This window comes from Tachysurus fulvidraco, chromosome 9, assembly GCF_022655615.1.
Source record: "Tachysurus fulvidraco isolate hzauxx_2018 chromosome 9, HZAU_PFXX_2.0, whole genome shotgun sequence".
NCBI lineage: Eukaryota > Metazoa > Chordata > Actinopteri > Siluriformes > Bagridae > Tachysurus > Tachysurus fulvidraco.
This window is the reverse complement of record NC_062526.1, coordinates 10915412-10936443: the sequence shown is the minus strand read 5'-3', so window position 1 is coordinate 10936443 and position 21032 is coordinate 10915412. Positions and strand designations below refer to the sequence as shown.

General features: G+C 38.1%; 2 protein-coding genes across 8 annotated transcripts in view; one reads left to right on the top strand and one right to left on the bottom strand.

Annotated features, from left to right (window-relative positions):
* apba1a (amyloid beta (A4) precursor protein-binding, family A, member 1a) overlaps positions 1-6110 on the top strand; it is a 51414-nt gene extending 45304 nt beyond the window's left edge. For all 6 annotated transcript variants that reach the window (XM_027138379.2, XM_027138378.2, XM_027138377.2 and 3 more), the window contains 6 exons: positions 134-319; positions 1250-1429; positions 1543-1755; positions 1881-2000; positions 3019-3159; positions 3300-6110. In XM_027138379.2, coding sequence (XP_026994180.1) covers positions 134-319; positions 1250-1429; positions 1543-1755; positions 1881-2000; positions 3019-3159; positions 3300-3371 — 912 coding nt within the window. In that variant the 3' untranslated portion in view covers positions 3372-6110. The remainder of the gene's footprint in view (positions 1-133; positions 320-1249; positions 1430-1542; positions 1756-1880; positions 2001-3018; positions 3160-3299) is intronic.
* A 118-nt stretch (positions 6111-6228) lies between these two features.
* fam189a2 (family with sequence similarity 189 member A2) lies at positions 6229-20025 on the bottom strand. 2 transcript variants are annotated; one of them, XM_027138380.2, is made up of 11 exons: positions 19521-20025; positions 18340-18396; positions 15956-16066; positions 14129-14245; positions 13892-13999; positions 13657-13787; positions 12326-12458; positions 11920-11998; positions 8754-8891; positions 7736-8049; positions 6229-7344 (listed from the first exon to the last, which is right to left on the bottom strand). In XM_027138380.2, the coding sequence occupies exons 1-11, from the start codon at positions 19812-19814 to the stop codon at positions 7048-7050; spliced, it is 1779 nt and encodes a 592-aa protein (XP_026994181.2). In that variant the 5' UTR covers positions 19815-20025; the 3' UTR covers positions 6229-7047. The 2 variants fall into 2 exon arrangements, with proteins under 2 accessions (XP_026994181.2, XP_047674243.1); XM_047818287.1 differs by having other exon boundaries at positions 7736-8046.
* Positions 20026-21032: the final 1007 nt, after the last annotated feature.

Below are 21032 nucleotides of genomic sequence, written 5' to 3'. Positions count from 1 at the left end.
ACAAAGTATAAGTCATCTCAAACTGGCTTTATTTACATAGAGTTCAGTGTTCTTCAGTGGTCTTACCAGTCACCACATCTGAATCTGTCACTAAATTTGTACTTGATATCAATCCCTTTTTTGTATACTGTAGGAGACCATGATGGACCACCCATTAAGGACCATTTCTTACATCGCTGACATTGGGAACATTGTGGTTCTGATGGCCAGGAGGAGAATGCCTCGCTCCGACTCTCAGGAGAATATGGAGGCGTCTGATCCAGCCCAAGATGAAAAGCGGCAGTACAAGATGATCTGTCATGTGTTTGAATCTGAAGATGTGAGTCCAGTTTTTAACGAACCGTTAACGTGACCTTTTTCAAAGAACACTTGTGATGGATTTTTAATCGTCTGAATATCTGAAATCTGGTGGCATCAGGGACTGCGGTGTAACATCAGTAAATGTAATCTCTTTTAGATTTCATTTAGAAAAAATGACTAGTACAAATTATACTCATTTGTGTGGCTTAATGATAGTCATTTGCATAAACTCTACCTGTTAATGTCCACATCTTTCATTTTATTGCTTTAATGTTGGGCATAAAAAACTGAAGCATCTTGATACAACTGGTGCATTGAAATCATTGTGTTTCCACCTACAGTCACATGTACCACAAGACATCATTGTGACATATTGCAGTGACCTACAGTAACTACATGTATAGTGGTTGGGATGTTAGAAAACAGATCAGTTGTGGGTTCAAAACTCAGGACCAGCAAGCTGCCTCTGCTGAGCCCTTAAGCAAGACCCCTTAACACCCCGTAACTGTTCAGCTAAGTTAAATAAGATATAAGTAACTTGCTCTGGATTAGACAATCTCCCAAATGCCATAAATGTGCGACATTTAATTCCTCAGTGACTAACTCTTCATTTATATGCTTTTTAAATGATGACAAATTTGTAAAAGTAACTCTTTTTAAAGGTGACTGTGCTTTTTAAATGTGCTTTTTAAATGATGACAAATTTGTAAAAGTAACTCTTTTTAAAGGTGACTGTGCTTTACTATTGGATTGCACATTAAAGAAAGTATCTGGAAAAGCTTTTTATTGTATTGGTGTAGGATTAAAAGTCTGATAAAAGTTTCATCCCAAGGCTGATGCTGTTGACTGTCAGTGAATGTACAATGAGAGATATTTGCCAAAGGGTTTGATTCTTCATTGTTATAATTGTATTTTTCGCTTACTCTCTCCCTTTTCTCCTTGTCCACAGGCCCAACTCATAGCACAGTCCATTGGCCAGGCTTTCAGTGTAGCATATCAGGAATTCCTGCGTGCCAATGGTATCAACCCTGAGGACCTGAGCCAGAAAGAGTACAGTGACCTGCTTAACACACAGGACATGTACAATGATGACCTCATACACTTCTCCAAGTCAGAGAACTGTAAAGACGTAAGCAAACAATGCTGTTTGTTTGCAGGAGAAAGGTTACTGAGTGACGTTATTGAGCTGTAGTGAAGGCATTAAGCTTACACTGAGTGAATATGTGTGTATGTGTTGCTCAGGTTTACATAGAGAAGCAGAAAGGAGAGATCCTAGGAGTGGTGATTGTTGAGTCAGGCTGGGGCTCCATTCTTCCTACAGTCATCATTGCTAACATGATGCATGCTGGACCAGCAGAAAAATCTGGAAGACTAAATATTGGAGACCAGATCATGTCTATCAATGGCACCAGTCTGGTTGGACTTCCTCTCTCCACCTGTCAGAGCATCATCAAGGTGCACAGCTTTGCAGTTAATGTCTTATATCTTTCTGTAGTTATTTTATATCGGTTTCAGATGCTGCACTAAGCCTTGAGTACTGATTGAAGCAATCATGTAAAAGTGTGGCCTTGTTCTCTCAGGGGCTGAAGAACCAGTCCAGGATCAAGCTGAACATTGTGCGATGCCCACCAGTCACCACTGTGCTCATCAGAAGGCCAGACCTGAGATACCAGTTAGGATTCAGTGTGCAGAATGGCATTGTGGGTATTTTTCTTAAAGAAATACTTCTGTATACTACTTTCCAACCTAATATGTGTTTTCTATATTTATTCTGTTGCGGTTATAGTGTATTTGGTTTGAATGCAAAAAGATAGAACAAAACCTCCTGGATAGATTTAGTAACTGAAGGTACTTTATACTCTGCTGGACTTTTTGTTCCAATGCTGGATACAACTCAGTTAGAAAAGCTTCTCTCATATCAGTCTCACCAAAATACTTTTATTATGATATGAACACTTGTAGTTTTAAATGTTTTACAATTTCTTTATGGAATTCAACAAGTGCCTTTTAAGTGCCGTCATAACAGTGGTTTGAAATCAGAGAGGATTCAGTGACATTAAGTTGTAAAGTTATACTTTTTCACATTAAGTTGTAATATTTATAGTTTGTGTTATTTAGTTGTATGGTTTAAAGTGTGTTGCCAGATTTCAGCATCTAGCAACCAAATTTCTAAGACAAGCCAAGTCAATTGTAAAGGTCCTAATGAGGCAAGAAAGAGCAAAACAGGAAGTAGACTAATAGTGACAAGCTAATGACTTAGACTAATTGCAACATGGCTACAGATAAGGTATAACAACACATGATGCTTATACTGTAGGTTAAGCAAGAGATTAAACTAGCAACAGAACAGGAAGAACAAACAAGAGTAAACATCAACTTGGAAAATTGCATGGCTTCATAAACTGAGTCACTAAATTGGGGTAAATACACACAGTCTTGTGGAACAAATGAAACAAGATGCAGGTGTTGGTAACCAGGGAGGAGTGTGGGGAACGGGCTGCCAGAAAAAGCAGGGTTTTTATTGTTGTAGTTGATGCTTAGGTTTTCTTTTTTCGTTCATTTTTTTTTTGTTCTTTTGTCAGTTTGGCAGAAATGTGTTGACTTAACGCTTCTTGCAGCAGATGTTCAGATACCGTTGTACAGAGTTAAGGTTGGAAGTTGGTTGAGTATTGCTTTAATGTTAGTGCTGTCAGCATGATAATGCATTCTGTCTTCTAGATTTGCAGCCTTATGAGAGGAGGGATAGCTGAACGAGGTGGCGTTCGTGTTGGTCACCGCATCATTGAAATCAACGGACAGAGTGTGGTTGCGACTCCTCATGAAAAGATTGTACACATTCTGTCCAATGCAGTTGGTGAGGTAAGGCTGTGTAAGATGTTATGTTGCACTTTAACACATAAGTTTGTGTACAATCTGTTAAACCTTCCAACTGAGACATGGTGTCCTGTACATCCTGCACTATTCCAGAGTATAATGTCTTGGGTTTTGTTTCTAAACAGATTCACATGAAGACTATGCCCGCTGCCATGTACCGCTTGTTAACAGCCCAGGAGCAGCCAGTTTACATCTAAAAGCCACAAAAATACCCTCAACCTTCTGAGCTCACCTCACCTCACCTCACCTAACCTCACCCTGATCTTTATCCTGTGGACTGATGATTGTGTGAGTGTATCCATGTCCACTATTTATCCACAGTGTTTCACTTTCTCCCTACTGCCTGTCACCTTCCTGTCAGCAGAAGGCTTTCAGCCTGTAAAACCTCTAGTTCTGCACACGTCTCCCCATCAAGGTGGAAGATCCTGACCCAGACCGCTCAGTGACAACATTCCCAAACCTCCACTGATTAGAATTCATATTTACACTATTAAATTCTGATAAAAGTTTCACACTGTTTAGAAATCCAGTGAGTTCGATGTTATTTATGGAAACTTGTTATTTTTTTTTTCCTCATGTGATTTAATTGAACCTGGCAACCATCAAACATTCCAGCTTTATTTTCTTCCATTCACGTTATAAACCTGCAGCTGTTAGCCGTTAGATGGTGGAGAAGCGGACTAAACTTTTCTGAGGATCTGCAGGCTTTAAGTGCGCATTCCTCCCAGTAACGGCAAATTATAATAAACAGAACCGTGTGCTTTGTGGTCTCACACACACAGAAGGGGTTCTCAGACATTTCATCAAAGACCCCCTTACCTAAAATCCACAGACATTCTCAGTACACATTTCTTTTACAAACTAACACATAACCTAGCTACAATATTCCAAACCAGTACAATAAATTGTCATTTCGATTCCAGTTGCTATCATAAATTTGATAATGGTGGGTTTGCACAATGTGGCCTTAAAATAGTGATGCCATACAAAAACAACTTAGAGTTGATCAAATCATAATGCAGCACAGAGAAACATAAGACGAACTTATGTAGCGGTGAGATGTGAAGACCATTTAGTCAGAATTAGAATTTAGTCTGGAAATAAAAATGTGAAAATGATGTACAAGTTTCAGAATGATTGTGACCAGAGTTTTGTCTGGATTTTGTCCCTAATTTTGTGACATTTCATGGTGACTGAATAATTTCTGCTTTTATTTTTTTTTTCTAGTGTACAGAACGCATTTTCTTTTTTCTTTCTCAAATTTTTCTTATTGATCCTTTATGTTCGAGGATAATTCTGTTTGTATGTGTACTAAGTATTTAATTTTGTTTGGAAATATATTTATACTTGAACAATATTATTTGAAGAAATATGTTTATAAAGGGTTATAAGTCATAAACTGGCCTGTCTTTAAGAGTATGATTTTATTTTTGTTTGAAGTTAAAATCAAATGTCTATTCTGCTTTTTAATTCTTCACCATTTGACGTTTTGATTCCTTGTGTTAGTGGTTGGCCAGAAGCTCTTCAGTGTTCTGCCCTTATAAATGTGATAGACTGCAAGTTCTCCTAAGACTTAAAAGCTTTTAGTGCATCTTTCACTGCCCTGGCTGATCTCCACTAAGTCACAAATTTTACAATACAACTGATACTGTGATAGAAATGATGTTGTGAAATGCTTGGTACTGGTGTATCAGTAATACCGCAGGTATAGGTGCGTATTTGAAGCATTGTGATGTTAATGGTACCATGGATTAAAGTCTATATTCACAATCACAGGCCACATTATTGCTGCAGTACGTCCGTGTCATATATCCAAACGTGGCTTTTGTACACACACACGCACACATATGCGCACTGCTTTCTGTCTCATCTCTAAACATCCTTGCCTTACAACTGCTGTAATTTCCATGGATGCACAAGCAGGACGGTTTCACAGTACTTTTCTTAAGCATGGTCTATCATGTCCTTGGTATGCATTCATGCTAGTAGTGGGTGTGATGTGTGATGACAAATTACTCCATGGACAGAAAAAACAAAACAAAAAAAAAAAAACCAGCTACATAACTGCATATAAATATATATTTATATACGCACATACATTTCAGTATACACATCCAGTGATTGTGTATATACAGTATGTACATTTAAGATTTGCAAAGCAGCAGGCAAGAAAGAAAGAGAGACTCGTGTAGTACTCTTTTCCATTTGCTCTTTATCTCGGTGCCGGAGGATTTCTGCAGTTTCTGGAGCGTGACGACGACAAACACACGGAAATTGTCATCCAAGTTAGGTCAGTATGATTGCATTAAGCTGACGTGTGACATTTAATCCAGCTCCAGTGAACAGGTTCATTTTTTGCAAATTCAAACTGTACTTCAGTTCTGATTCATTTATTAAAATATAAATGTCATTACTGCAGTTCTGTGTATACAAACAAGGCCACATATATGCAAGCTTTAATGATGTTGTTGGCTTTGGATGGGTTTACATGAGAGAATATATCAAAAATCACTGTATGTGCAGCTTTATGGTCTCTGGTGAAACACAGTCAAGACTAAAATTCCCTCCCCCCCCCCCAAAAAAAACCACACTGAACACAGATGTGAAGTACGCAATGGTGTCAGTGCTGCGAGAGTAAACACAGGGCCTCGTGTTGTTGTTATAATTAGGAGATAAAGACGATAAAGATACAGAGTAGATGGTGGGTTTGACTAGTGTTTCTTATGCACTCGCTCTGAATGTATTTAAACTTATATCTATGTTTGTCTATATGGTAAAGAAATAGGGAAAAAAAATACCACTTTCTGTAAAGCAATGGCAATGTTTATTTATTTGCGAGCTTTTTCTGTGATGAATCATTGAGCCACATTCCTGCACCATAGCAGGAATGTTTGTAACAGTATTTACGACAATAAATGACTTAATGAGAAAATCTATACACACGCTTCCTGTGTTTTTTTGTTTGTTGTTGTTATAATCCAACAGAAAGGAGCAGGAAGAGCATCTTTCCATCTTTCCACAGGTCCAACAACACTACAGAAACACAACTGCACATGTCCTCAAAGATTTATTTAGCCCTTGTAGTTTCTGTTACATGTTGTAAAACTGAAGGGCACAGACAGACAAAATCAGCAAGAGATCCAGGAAGTAATCTTAATACTTATCCCCTCATTTAGGCTTGTCTGGTTGTAATACATGTGCACATTTACCTTGAATTCTGGAACTCAAGTGAGATATACGGACATGACTCAAAGGCAGGTGACTAAATCAATAAAATAATTAGAACTTATAATTTGCATGTTACATTATGGGGAATTTTGGGATTTCAAGGCCTTTGTGTTCATAGTTATTAGCTTTATAACTACAGAGTTTATTAACATCTTGTTTAAAAAGACAGATTTTTGTCTAACTGAGCTTCAGTTCACTGGGTTTCAGTAAAGAATCCTTGGACTAAATCAACTGGTGTCTGTTTAAGTTTGATATAAAACAGTAAAAAATATCTTTATAAATAAAATAGACTATGTAAATTATTCCCTAGAGTCAGTCTAAGTCTAAGTCATAAGATTTATTTGCTATCTTGATTTTGTCATAAATGTGTCTGTTTAATAATGGTTTAAGGGAAACAGTGTATCATCACTGCTGTAATATCCAATACTAAAGGCTCTGGTGCGGTTTAGTGCAGAAGTAAGAACTGTGCCACTGATTTATTTAAAACAAAGAAAACTCACACTTATCAGTATTAGAATGCTAGAAACACACACTTTTTTGTAAAAAAAAAAAAAAAAAAAAAAAAAAAGCACAATTTCTATATGTCTGCTTTTTTGAAGCTTTGTGTCATTCCTCGTCTAGAGCACACAGAACAGCTTTCAGCTTTTAGATAACGGTTTCTCGTGAGACACCTATCAGGCTGTGTGGTCGATCCTGGGCCAGCCGGCGGGATCCAGTCCGAAAACCCGTCCTCGAGTTGGCCCGAGAGCTCGGTCTGCTTTGCCCACTGACCTGCAGCTCTGCCCAGGTGAAGGTGCTGAGGTCTCCACAGCTGCGCAGGTGAAGGAGCCCCGGACGCTTTCGCAGAGGCAGTGTGTTAGACGTGCAATCTGGCTGCGTCTGTCTGGCACATGATGTCTGCCCCTGCCCCTGCCCCTGTCCTCTCTCTGACACGCTCATCACCTGCGGAATAACAGCCAAATTAATGACCTGCTCAATAGAAACAATTATTATACTGTTTTAAGTACCATATCTGCTGTATTAAAAAAATCTCTTTTACCTTTATATATATATAACTCAAATCCATGAACCACACTCCTGTTATTAAACAATAGATTATTATTTAAATGGTCACTCCCAAAACGGTATTTATTTTGAATTAAAAATTTGAATTGAGGTTTGAGTGATTAAGTTGAGTTTGTGGATTAAACCCATTTCAATTCATGTGACCAGTCAGACAAAATAATTTGTGATAAAATGATTCTCAGAGATTGGTCTGTGAAGAATAGAGTACACAATAAAATTGTATGTTAGAGCTATGACGGTTTAATACATGTAGAATGTTGTGTATGACCTGCTGGATTAAGGTGGCACAGCGCACAGCCTCTTCCATGTGTTCCTGATCAGAGCGCAGTACGCTCTTAATGCTGTTGATCAGCTCCTCCACCTCTGGCGTCAGGCTACAAGGCGACTGCTGCTGCAGGAAACGTGCCACTAGGAGCTTGGTGTCTCTATAGCTTTGGTAGTCCACCATAGAGGAGGGGCGTGGTCTGCGATTGCCCCTCCCCCGCCGCAGAGTGACAACCGAATGTTCTGTCTCGGGCCCCGACACCACCGCTGACCCAGGACCTACGTCTGTCTGTGTGGCTGCTTCACAGCTCATTACTGCTGGGGGAAAGGAGGGAAATGTAAAAAAGAGAGAAATGAGGAATGAACCACATGCAGAAATTCCAGCTATCATGAATTCTATTCGCATTTATTAAAAGTTTTCTCTTCTTTTCTCAGTACAGTAAAATGTTTTGTTTCTGTACAATGCTAATTATTTACATTACTGATCTGGATAAATATCAGGTTTTAAAAAACAATTCTGGCAAAGGACAAACAGTAACATGGGTAAGAACTCATTCTGTAGGTTCTTTTTTCTTTGTAATTTATAGGTGTGTCTATGATGAGGGTCAAAACACCTGCAAATTGATCCATACCTCAGAGGTTTGAGTGCACAGACAGCTCAGAGTTCCTGAAAGTGGCAGCTCTATATTTAAAATATGTCTAATGAAGTTGCTGACACATATGGAGGGGGTTCCTGATATATAGTGAGTGCTTTTAGTGTGGGTGTCTGAGAGAGAAGAGAAAAAGAGAGAGGAGAGGAGGGGGGGTGTCAGGATCTGACACACACACTAAAGATAACCCCAAATGAAAATAGGTCATAATCTGCTTTGCCAACAAACCTGTTGCCCTTCAGGTTGTGTGTTCATAAATGTAACTCATTACTAAGCGTTCAGGTTTCAGCCAAGGATCTCAATTTTCTCCAGAACGAGTGCAAAAAATAGAAACTATACATCACACAACACACCCTAATGTTGCCCATGTACCTTTAGCAGTCAGGTCCAGGAGAACAGGGTCACTGTTGGACCTGCGGTGTCGTGGTCTACGAGGCTTTCTGCTGCTCGGGGTTGTGATGGACTGTGAGGGCGGTGAGGAACCCAGCATGGCTGTCTGCATGCACCTGTCTGAGTGACAACAAGCACCATGTCTTATTAATAAAAGCACATTCATTCATAACATTGTGCAGAGGTGTCCAATCTTATCCACAAAGGGCCGGTGTGGGTGCAGGTTTTCATTCCAACCAAGCAGAAACCACACCTGATTCCACCCGTTTAATCAGTTGTTCTTGGCTTTTAGTAGACTCTGGTGTGGCTTCTGTTTGGTTGGAATGAAAACCTGCACCCACACCGGCCCTTTCCCAGGTAAGATTGCACACCGCTGACATAGTGGATGATATATGTATATATAAATCATTTACATGGTGCAACTTTGATGGTGCAACTACTGGTTACATGGTGCAACTACTCTATCTTGTATTATACTATATATTTATCTCAACCATGTATAAAGTTAAAGCATTTTAAAATCTCCCAAAAGTGAACATTTTAAAATCTGGTGTCACATAACAATAGAACATGATCATTAATTTTGTGAGGAAATCGCCAGTAAGGTTTAGACATCTTTAGGCAGACTCAGGGTGTGTACTGTCTCCATAATTTTTACAAAAACCCTATCCCATATTAGAAAGTTAATAAAAACATCATAAATATGTTTGTTTTGTGTTTTTGTCAAAGAATCTGGAATACCTTCATGCTGCCTGATGTACTCCTGACACAATTGTACTCATATACATCTGTACTTTCCAAGAACATCCCAAATCTCAGCTTCAGTAATGTCTCAGAAGATGTGATGTTTGAAATTCCCATGAGATCAAATTCACAGAAATTACAGTCTCTAGAGTTTGCACAGAAAAAAACATTGAAAAAACACTAAACATTAAAAAAAAGACACTGAACAAAAATTGTTGTTGATAAGAGAGATGAAAATACCAGATTTGTTCAAGCTACAAGGGAGGATATTGTATCTTTAATAACTTAAATAATCACTCCTTACAGCTGTGGTGAACAGAAAAGCATTTCAGCATGCACAAAACATCAGACATTGATGGAGATGAGCTACAACCTTGTCTTTTTGCAGTCTTTAACTGTTCAGTTTTGATCAGTCTGTGCTTATGATAGATTCAGATTTGTGTTCTTGGCTACCTGGACTGAAACAATGTGGTCTTCAACTGTTCTAGCTCATCAGGTTTTGATGTGTTGTGAGTTCTGTGACGCTTTTCTGCTCACAACAGTTGAAAAGAGTGATTATTTGAGATACTATAGACCTGTCAGCTCAGCTCAGTCTGACTCAGGCTGATTCTTCTCTGATCTCTCTCATCAGACCAGGATTTTTTTGTGTACCATTGTATGTAAACTCTAGAGATTGTTGTGTGAGAAAAGACCCAGAATTTAGTAGTTTCAGAAATACTCAAATCAGGCCATCTGATACCAGCAATCATGCCGTGATAACAGAGATCACACGTTTTCCCCCAATTCTAATGTTTGATGTGAATATTAACTGAAGCTCTTGACCTGTATCTTCATGGCTTTATGCACTGTGCCGCTGCTACATGATTGGCTGATTGAATAAATGCCCGGTTGTATGAGAGTAACGATTTATGAGTGGAGATAGGAAGCTGATACTTGTGACATAAAGAACCTGTGACGTGAATGTTAGCTTATAGCACCAGCTTATTTTGAGAGCAGAGGAGCCATGATGTTATAATAAGCAATCTCCGCCCAAGAGCACTATTACATGAACAGAGTTACATGATAACGTTACACCCCAATCCTCAAAAGTAGACTTTATCTACGTGGTTTAATTAAACCCTAACAGCAACTGTTGTTAGAACGACTAGTCACCAAAACTTGAGTAAGAATAAGCTTATACTTACAGAGCATATGTTATGATCAGATCAATCAACTGAATTAAAAACAAAATGCACTTTAATAGTAACACCTGTACAGTTGATCATTTATACAGCACAATGCATTAAATCATGCAGATACATATCAAGAGAACATCGAAATATGGAAAAAATGTGATCTCTGTCTGACTTTAAATGTGGCACAGTGTGTGTGTGTGTGTGTGTGTATATATATATATATATATATATATATATATATATATATATATATATATATATATATATACACAGTATAACCCTGTATCGCATGACCCTGCAGAGATATGGCTAAAGCCCCCAGCAGATGCCTGAAACCGCAGATAGTGAACACTCTACTCTGTACGTGCTGTGTATCATCAATTAAACATTTTTCACCTCCTTTTCTCACTTAAAGAAAGAATTTTACAAGTTTTCTTTGGCACATCTGCTTTGCCAGCACCGCTACTCTTACACTTTGGGACCATTATTAAGCAAAACACATTATTACCTGAACACAAGCATTGCAAAACCATGACATATGAGCTGATAACCGAGACAGTCTAAAAGTGACTTCATCACGAGATTTCATCATGTTACTCAGAACTGAGTAAGATTTAAATTCTGTATACTGTTTATTGTATTTCTGGAATTTTTTTAGACCATGGTAATGGTCGATTTTTTTAAATATTTAAAACAATGAAGAAAATATTCAATATCTTGTATCTAATATTTATATCTTGTATCTCGGCACTATTTCTATCTCTCTGATTAAATGTAAGAAAATGTGTGACATTCAGCATAACTGATTTGTAGAAAAAGGTCAGATTTCCATCATATCTAATCTGCTTTATAAAACTGTGTGTTCAGACAGTGCTCTGAAGGATTTACTCTTAAATGAACTCGAATGCACACATTCCTTAAAGCAAAAGGGGGACAAACCAAATCCTGAGTAATTCTGAAATTCATGTAAATACTTAAACATTTCTATTGTTGTCGAATAATCTAATTTTTAACGAAAATTCTTCAATAGCATTCAGTAAGAAAAGAATGCACATTAGAAGCATTGACACAATTTGACAGCTATGTTCACAGTTTGAATATGTCTGATTCACTATGCCATGTCCAGCTACTGTACGTGACTATCACTGAATGAGGAAATGTGCAAGGATTTAGCCTTCAATGCCTTAAAGACACCGACAGCATATGGTGCCGTCATGGGTGTTGCTTACCATCGCCTGGTGTGTCTGTTTCAGGGCAGTCTGGCACACCCTCACTCTGATCTGTCACTTGAACCTCAGGGTCCGGCACCTAAATATACATAGAGGGTCAGTTTGAAGGCTTGACTAATCCTGCCAACATAAACTACACCACCTTCTGCTTAGGAAATGCTGATACCAATGGGAAGTCCGAAGTAATCATAAAAGAAAAACTGCATATAGCCTGCCTTATAACTGTAAAAAAACATACTAGGCATGAGATTATGGTGAGTGGTTAAGATTTTAGACTACAGATCTTAAGGTTATGAAATCACAGGACAACCAAGCTACGTAACCATCAAATGTTTTGTTGTATGACTTAGATTAAGTTGATCTGGATAAGAACATCTACAAAAATGCCATGAATGTAAATGTTTACCTGTGAAGGCTCAGCCTGCCTTGCTGCCACAGCTTCATAGGGTGGAGGAGGGTCAAGTGGACAGAAAACTTCTACACCTTTAATCCTTGCCCCGTATATGTGAGGCAGCGGGATCACACTGTCACCAAACATCCTGGAGGTACATACAGAATGGGGAATGGAGTTTCTGAAAACCTCCGGAAGCAGCTGCAATCAGCATTTCCTAGTGTTCATCGCCAGGTTTTACATCTGCCTTGCAAAACTGGTCCATCTCACGCATTGCAGCATTTACTAGGTTTTGTCGAGCTGTTCCACAGCTTGGAACATTTTAGGAGGATTTTCTTAGTTTTTTTGATGGAGAAGCTGCCCATACTGTGTGTGTGTGTGTGTGTGTGTGTGTGTGTGTGTGTGTGTGTGTGTGTGTGTGTGTGTGTGTGTGTGTGTGTGTGTGTGTGTGTGTGTGTATGGGTATGGGTATGGGGAGGAGGGTATGGGATCAATTCTACTGATCTGCATGAATGCATTTAACAGTTATGCAACAATTTCTAACTCTAGATTCTTTCAGTAATTAATGTGTACAGTTAAGTACTAATGGTTAAATACCCTCAGGCTAAATTTCATTTATACTAAGAAACTTTCCTTCATAGTTTCTGCATTATAACAAAACAAACCAAATATAGCTTAAGATATTAGTAGTTTTTTAGTAAATGAGATTAGTAAATGAGATAGAGCCACTTGTTTTCTTTTTTAACCCAAAAACCCTTTGAAACTTTTTCCACTTAATTGTGCTTCATCTTAGAAATAAAGAAAATTATTGTTTAGATTCAATCCTGCTTCAATTCCTGCTTCAAGAAGATCATTTGCATTGTATTGCATTTAGGCCTGAGGGCTGTATGTGTCGGGCTAAAATAATAATGTCCTGTAATTCTAGTCTTACAAAAGCTACAAATGTGGCAGCCTGGGAAAACCCTTCACATCTTATAAAACCTTTAGGCATACTTTTTTTGGTATTTTTTTTTTTTTTTGAGTATTTTATTGGCAGATACAAACCTAATATTTTGTTATTTGTGTGTTCAGACACAGAATTCAGCCACAGTAACAGGTTTTTCCTGACAACCTCACATTGCCACATATCTCATAGGATATCATCAGTCTGAGCATATACTTCATATATATCATGTATCTGTGATTTTTGTTTAACATATAATAATACATTTTATCTGCTAATTGCAATCCGTAATTTAAAAAGCCCAAATCTGGGAACCTTTTTATGACCTCAAAGCTTCATCCAAATCAACTTGGCTAAAAGCATTCAAGTTAAATTAGGGAGTGAGTTCCTGCTGGTCTGTTACCTGCGTGCCAGCCGTGGTGTGTAAGTGTAGAAGGTGGAAAAGTAGGAAGGAGGTGGTGCGGGTGGAACAAAGTCATCAGGATCAGGAACGTGTGGCTGCTCTTCTTCCTCTACAATGTTTCGTGGCTCTTCCTGGCAGGGAAACACATTGTCATAGATAGCAGCACTTTCTTAAGAGGCCTGAGTTAGCACATGCATGTGAACAATAGTCACAATGCCTGAAGCATGACTCTTACCATACAGGGCCGTCTTGTGGAGAAAATCTGCAGGTATCTGAGTGCAGCTGCAATCAGACACACTACGGTGGTCAGCGCATTCAATGCGCACAGCGCAAACAGAACTTTCTGGAATAAATAATATACATCACTTAACACATTAAAAAGACACACAGGAAATTTATAAATATCAGTAACACGCTGTCCCTAATGAGGAACAGCACAGTAATATATCTTTCCTAATGACTGAGCCCAGACCTTCAGCAGCACTCTCATCGATGCACATGAGTTTCCTGCATAAATCTTTATCACCTCCTCATCTTGACACTTGCTAGGGCTGTCGGCACAGCAGTTACAGATACCACTATTTCCATCCTGCAATACATGTGACATTCACACACACATCATTAAATGTGTCATTTCTAATCAGGGTATAACCTGTCAATGTCATTAAAATCTTTCAATGTGATAAATTGAATTAGATTTTTGTCAGAATATACAACATTTATTCATTCATCTGCTGTCCTCACTGGGTGCAAGGGTTACTTGACTGGGATGCCAGTCCATTAGGCCCAAGACTTAACTCATCCTTTAGGACATTCACAGCAACAGGATCTTAACCTAAGTGAACAACCTTGGGAAATCTTTCGAAAGAACATCTATCCAGTACATTTCCTGAGAAAATGAAGTTGTTCTGGTGCTGTTTAATATTAAATTTTTTTTCCTTTGAAACTCTTCTGTAGGTATAAATACAGCATAAAGGCCTATTTGACTATGACATCTCTGTTTACACTTAAATCAAATATTGATGCACTGTCATGAGTACATACTAAAGCTCATAAAAATAAAAGAAATACATTGAAATATATACACCAATCTGACATAACATGTGAAGGCTAGACAACTGGGTAATTGTTGAAAAAGTTGGCTTTCAAAGCTGGCTATGAAAAAAGGTGTCACAACACACAGTGCATCGCTGTGTGATGTTCTGGGCAATGTTCTGCTGGCAAACCTTAAGTCCTGGCATTCATGTGGATGTTATTTTGACGCATCCCACCTACCTAAACTTTATTATAGACCAAATGCTTCATGGCAACCACAGTATTCCATAATACAATTTTGCCAGTGCAAAAATGGTTCAGGAATGGTTTGGGACAAACATGACTTTACATGAGTTCAAGGTGTTGTCTTGGCCTCCATATTCCCCAGATCTCAATCCGTTTGAGCGTGCTGGACAATCAAGTCGAAACCATCATGGCCTCATCTCACAACAAGGGTCTGCTGCTAATGTCTTGGTGCAGGATATCACACACAACTTCAGAGGTCTTTTGGAGTCCATGCCATGAAGGGTCTGTTTTGGCAGCAAAAGTGGAACCTACACAATCTTAGACAGGTGGTTTTAGTATTATGGGAGTTTAGTATATCGGTTGAATATTGAGATATTGTAGATAAAGAGAGAGATCTCTGACTAAAGCTGATCTTTGGGGTGTTCATCTGGTGCAGACAGCACAAACTAAGGGAGAGTGTTAGACAGAGGACAATAGAGTCTCATTTAAAAGGACACAGCAACCCAGTTAAAATTCAGACCTCAGGCACTGAAAATGTCCAAAACCTAACACATGTGCACAGAGCACCTGATTCAGAAGCAGATGGCAGGGCCAGGAGTCTTCTTTACTCGAGAGAAGGGAGGGGGTATTGCAGTAGCCCAAAGCTATAAAAGCTCAGTTTCAGGAAGAAGCAGATAGAAATTCACACTCTATTTTGGGGCTTGGACTCTGTTATGGTTTTGTTATTCTACTCCATTTGCTCTGACCCATTTGAATCTCAGAGCATGCATAGAAGGAATGTATTAACCAAACTATCATATTTTTTAACTTAGGATTTTTTTTTAAATTATTGTCTGGCAATTCTGTAATATTAAGCCATAATGACTCTCACTAAGGTTAAAGCTGCTTTTGTTCAAACTTGTCACTTATTTGGCTGTATTTTTATTTTTTACATTTAATCACATAAAAAGGGTGGCTCAATGGTTGTGATTATGATTCGCTGCTGCATTAGAGCATCACTAAAGGTCTCAGCTCTTACCGGCTGACAGTGGATGGTGCTGGACACCAGCTGAGCCCCCTGACAGCAGAGGATAAAGCCTGCTAGGTTCAGCAGGATACACACCATGGACAGCAACACGAACAGATTCACCTGAGAGAGAGAGAGAGAGAGAGAGAGAGAGAGAGAGAGAGAGAGAGAGAGAGAGAGAGAGAGAGAGAGAGAGAGAGAGAGAGAGAGAGAGAGAAGGGTGGGGTGTCCGAGAGATATATATCAATAATTAATACCACTAATATTATGCTTTTGTTTACACATAAAGGCAAGTCTATCTAACAAATGTCCAAATCTAACTCATTTGATCAAACCATAATTACATTTGTTTTTCCACATTGGTTGTTATAGTAACAACTCAGATGTGCCTTCCCTCACGTTTTAGCCATATTGCTGTCGTTTCTGAGATCGAAGCACAGGAAATCTGATCTGACTGGACAAACTTTGCCACATGTCCACAAATTGTAATTAGATTCAAAACAATTCGATTAGGCAAATCTTTCAGGCAGGAAAATCCTTCCTGCTTATATCTTATTTGACACAATATCTGATTTAGCCTACCTGTCTAAAACTGTCTAAAACAACATACAGTTCAAATAAACAAGGAAACAGTACAGCAAACATTGTTGTTATTAAATAATACAAAATATTAAAAAGACTAACTTATCCTCCTCACTTTGGTATACCCCCAAATACTCCATTCTACACCTAATATGTAAGAATATGTTGTGTAAAAATGGCTGTTCAGATATTTGAGCAAAATATGCATTTATTTTGAGCAAAATATGCGTTTATTACATTTACATGGCAAAGCAACAATAACTTTCTAATAGTAACCCTCTAATAAGTGTTAATTTTTCCATGCCTTTCTGCTTTGACAATAAGAACAGCATGGTTTAGGCATGTATTAATCTACCAGTATATTTCTTATTTCTTATACTGTACCTGCCTCTTATATTTTCTTTAATTTTGCAGGTACTTCTGTACACAATTCTGAACCTTGGTTATGAAATGCCCTATTTCATGGTTTGCTTAGCTTCACATTTACAAATTAGTAACTTTTGGCTGACCTGACCCTGATTATGGTAATAAAATGTAAGGAAATAAATGTTTTTGTGGCAGCAGCTTCTGACATTGTACATTGCCATAATAATGAAAATATTATAGCATAATACATACTGAAGATGGACATCTCATTTGCAGCTGAATATTTGACATACTTCACTCTTTATTTAAGAAATAAGCAAATTATATTCAAACTATCAATAACAACTAGTTTATTATAAGCATTATAAGCAAACTATAACAACTAGTATATTATTGCATGTCCCATCTTCACTCAAAGCATTACAGGAAGTATTCCGGCTACTTGTCATTAATATAGTTACTGTATAAAACCCTTTATGGTAGAGCTGAGAGGCTCCAGCTCGAAAGATTTCAAAATACTGACCATTCTCAAATGTTAAATCTTGTGTTTAAACATGAAATTAACCCGGATTACATGCTGGCAAGATACCAATACACACACAATATGAAACAGACTTTAATCCTAAACATGAAGAGACAATTTAAACAACATGTTTAAACATGTCTTAAATGACTGCAAGCATTAGTCATGTAAGTGACATTAATTAGGATTTTCTATCACTGATTCTTCATTATGAGGATATTCTTAAAATTTACAAAATAAATATATGGCATAGTGATGCACCCAGTGTCTCAAATCTACTTAAAATTATATAAATGGTACAAATCTTAAAGATTAATTTAAATAATACACATAATTTAAGAGGAAGTACAAGGCTGATATTGGATTGGTAACTTAATCAGCACTGGTCTTTTTAATATTAACTCATAAATATAACTCATTTATATACAATATTAATATATAGCTTAGTTTACAGACAACAGAATGAAGCATCGCTGAGAGCAAATTGGGTTTTGTCTGTTATCACTTCATGTTGTGCCTGATGTAACAGATTAGTGTTCAGTACATTACACTTCATTTGTTCAGAAAATGTGTTTCATTGGTTTCAGAGTATTTAATTCATGTTATTTTCCTGTGTTTACATATAATATATAGAAACATAGAATATTGCACAAATAACCAATTTTATATGGAAGAACTGGTTTAATTGATGTTATCTTTTGTTAGCTGGCAGTGTTTGAAAGCAGTGTTTTGTTTTTCTGTAAAACCGCAGGAGCACATAAACCGTTCACTTTATAAAGTTCATACTTTATTTAAGAGCATAAACGCACTTAAAACACACAGTGTGAAAGACCAGTGAATGTCTAATTCTATAATGAGGATTACACTGCTTGATATCCTCCTGTGAAACCAAAAAATAAAGAAAGTACGATCTCTAGTAACCTACCAACAGGAGCATGGGTCGCTTCCATGTGGTGAGGCCGATAATCCCCGACAGGATAACCTGTGGAGAACAAAATCAGCACATTCAGCCATATTAAGCGCACAGACAGATTAACTACACCATGTCTCACGTTCATTTATATTGTATTAATCTGTGTCTCAGTGGGCTAATGCTAGGAAGGGGACACAAACATTCTGCTAGCTTTTACATACTAGGCCCGGATTCCATCCAAATGTCTATTTATTTATTTATTTGTTAGTTTGTTTGTTTATTTATTTGCGCATTGACTACCACTTCCTGTTTCTAATTTTCACTCCGGTGTGTTTCTGCCAAAGCAGCATTTCTCAATTAAATATAATTTTCAATAATATATATATATATATATATATATATATATATATATATATATATATATATATATATATATATATATATGTGTGTGTGTGTGTGTGTGTGTGTGTGTGTGTGTGTGTGTGTGTGTGTGTGTTATAATAATATAATAATCAAAAGACTACTTTGTGGAACACAAACAATGTGGACTTTACTTTGTGGAACAAACAATGTGAATCTCTGGATAATCATTTTTTAAGTTCATATTTTAAATGGTTCCTTCCCTGAGAGGGTTATATAAGCCTTGTGTATTTGATTAAGTGGCCAGTGTTTCCACATGAGTTAGTTACATTTAGTACCTTAAGGAGACATTACCATAGTAGGTGTCCTTTGTTTATTGGTGTCTAGATAGGTATATATGAACATTTTTAGTGTTGTGATCAGTAGATGTTTTTGATGTGACATGGTGGGAGACATTTATTTATTTGTTTGTTTGTTTGTTTATTTGTTTATTTATTTATAAACCAACCCTCCATATCTACCTAAAGTGTTTTTGGGACCATTCTCCAATCTACCCCTAGGAAACAGAAAAGCACGTTTTATTTGCACCACATGAGGCAACTAGTTCACGTATTTGTTTTTAAACATTTCAATAATTCTAGTCTACACTCATGTAACCGACCTGCTTTAGACCTGGATTCGATCTGGAGCTAAACCAGCACTCACCTTTACTTTACACCACACACACACCACATTAATTATTCACTGAACACACAGCATTTAAACCTCACTGCAGTCTGTCGAATAAAAAGTAACTGCATACTGAGAAAGAAATAGGCCTGGAGAACACTCACTGATGATCCTGCCCAAAACGGACAGGAATTGCGGACAGGAGGCGAGTTGCTGAGTGAAAGAGCTCCAAACGAGAGAGCCACCATGGAGCAGCCGAGCACCAGCTGTAGCAGACCGAGGGAGAGAAGCGGGCGCGCGGGCAGCAGTGGCGGCACCAACCGCGACTCCGATCCCCGCATCCGCCAAGGAACTGTGGCCATACAGCGGCTCCTTCGAGACGGATCGGCGAACTGAGGGGTGAGAGAAGTCCCGGTTAAACGACAACACGATCCAGGCAAAACTACCGGGAGAGACATGAGAAAAACGCAAGCAACAAAAACACGCAAAATGTATAAGCTGAATAAACGCGGAGCGACGAATGAGGTTCCGTCATTTTATTTTAATTCCAGCCAAGAGTCCGCTTTCGCCTGCTTCCATATTCCTCTCGAGCTAAGCGGAGTTTTTTACAGTTTAAAATAGCTACTCGCTGTGACCTGGTGCTCGGATTGCGTTTCACATTTTTGGGCACAGGGACAAGAAAGGCGGAGGGGAGGGGAGGAGAGGAGATAAGAGGGGAGGGGAGGGGAGGAGAGGACATGGGAGGAGAGGAGAGGACATGGGAGGGGAGAGGAGGAGAGGAGATATCTCACGGTCTCTTTTTTCTTTTCTCTTCCCTTTTCTTTTCGTCTCTCCTCTTCCCTTTGCTTGTTCTCTTCTTCTCTTCTCTCCTCTTTTCTTTTCTCTCTTCCCTTCCCTTTTCCTTTCTTCTCTTCTCTTCCATTTCTTTTCTTCTCTCCTCTTTTCTTCGCTTCTCTTTCCTTTTCTTCTCTTTTCTTCCCTTCTCTCCTCTTCTCTTCTTGTCTTCCCTTTTCTTTTCTTCTCTTCTCTTTTCTCTTCCCTTCTCTTCTCTTGGAGGAGATCAGCTCATATTCTATTGTGCAAACATGGACCAAGCCTCACTCCATCACTGTAAAATGATAAACTGTGTGCAGGCATTTAGTTTCTTTATGAAGATGCAAAATATTTAAAGTGGTGTAAAGTGTTTAACATGACATACAGATTTTAATATGTTGTACAGAGCTGTTCTACAGGGTTTAATATGATGTACGGTTTTTAACATGGTCTACCGGTTTACAGTGCTTCACATGGTCTACAGTGTTTAACAGGATGTACATGGTTTCAAATGATGTACAGTGTTTAACATGGTGTACAGTGTTTCAAGTGATGTACATTGTTTAACATGGTTTCCAGTGTTTCCAGTGATGTACAGTGTTTAACATGGTGTACAGTGTTTCAAGTGATGTACAGTGTTTAACATGGTGTACAGTGTTTCAAGTGATGTACAGTGTTTAACATGGTGTACAGTGTATCAAGTGATGTACAGTGTTTAATATGATGTACAGTGTTTAACATGGTGTACAGTGTATCATGTGATGTACAGTGTTTAACATGGTGTACAGTGTATCAAGTGATGTACAGTGTTTCTGGTTTACCTTTTGGGGAAAATGATTCCATGTTAAAATCTGTTGGTTTTT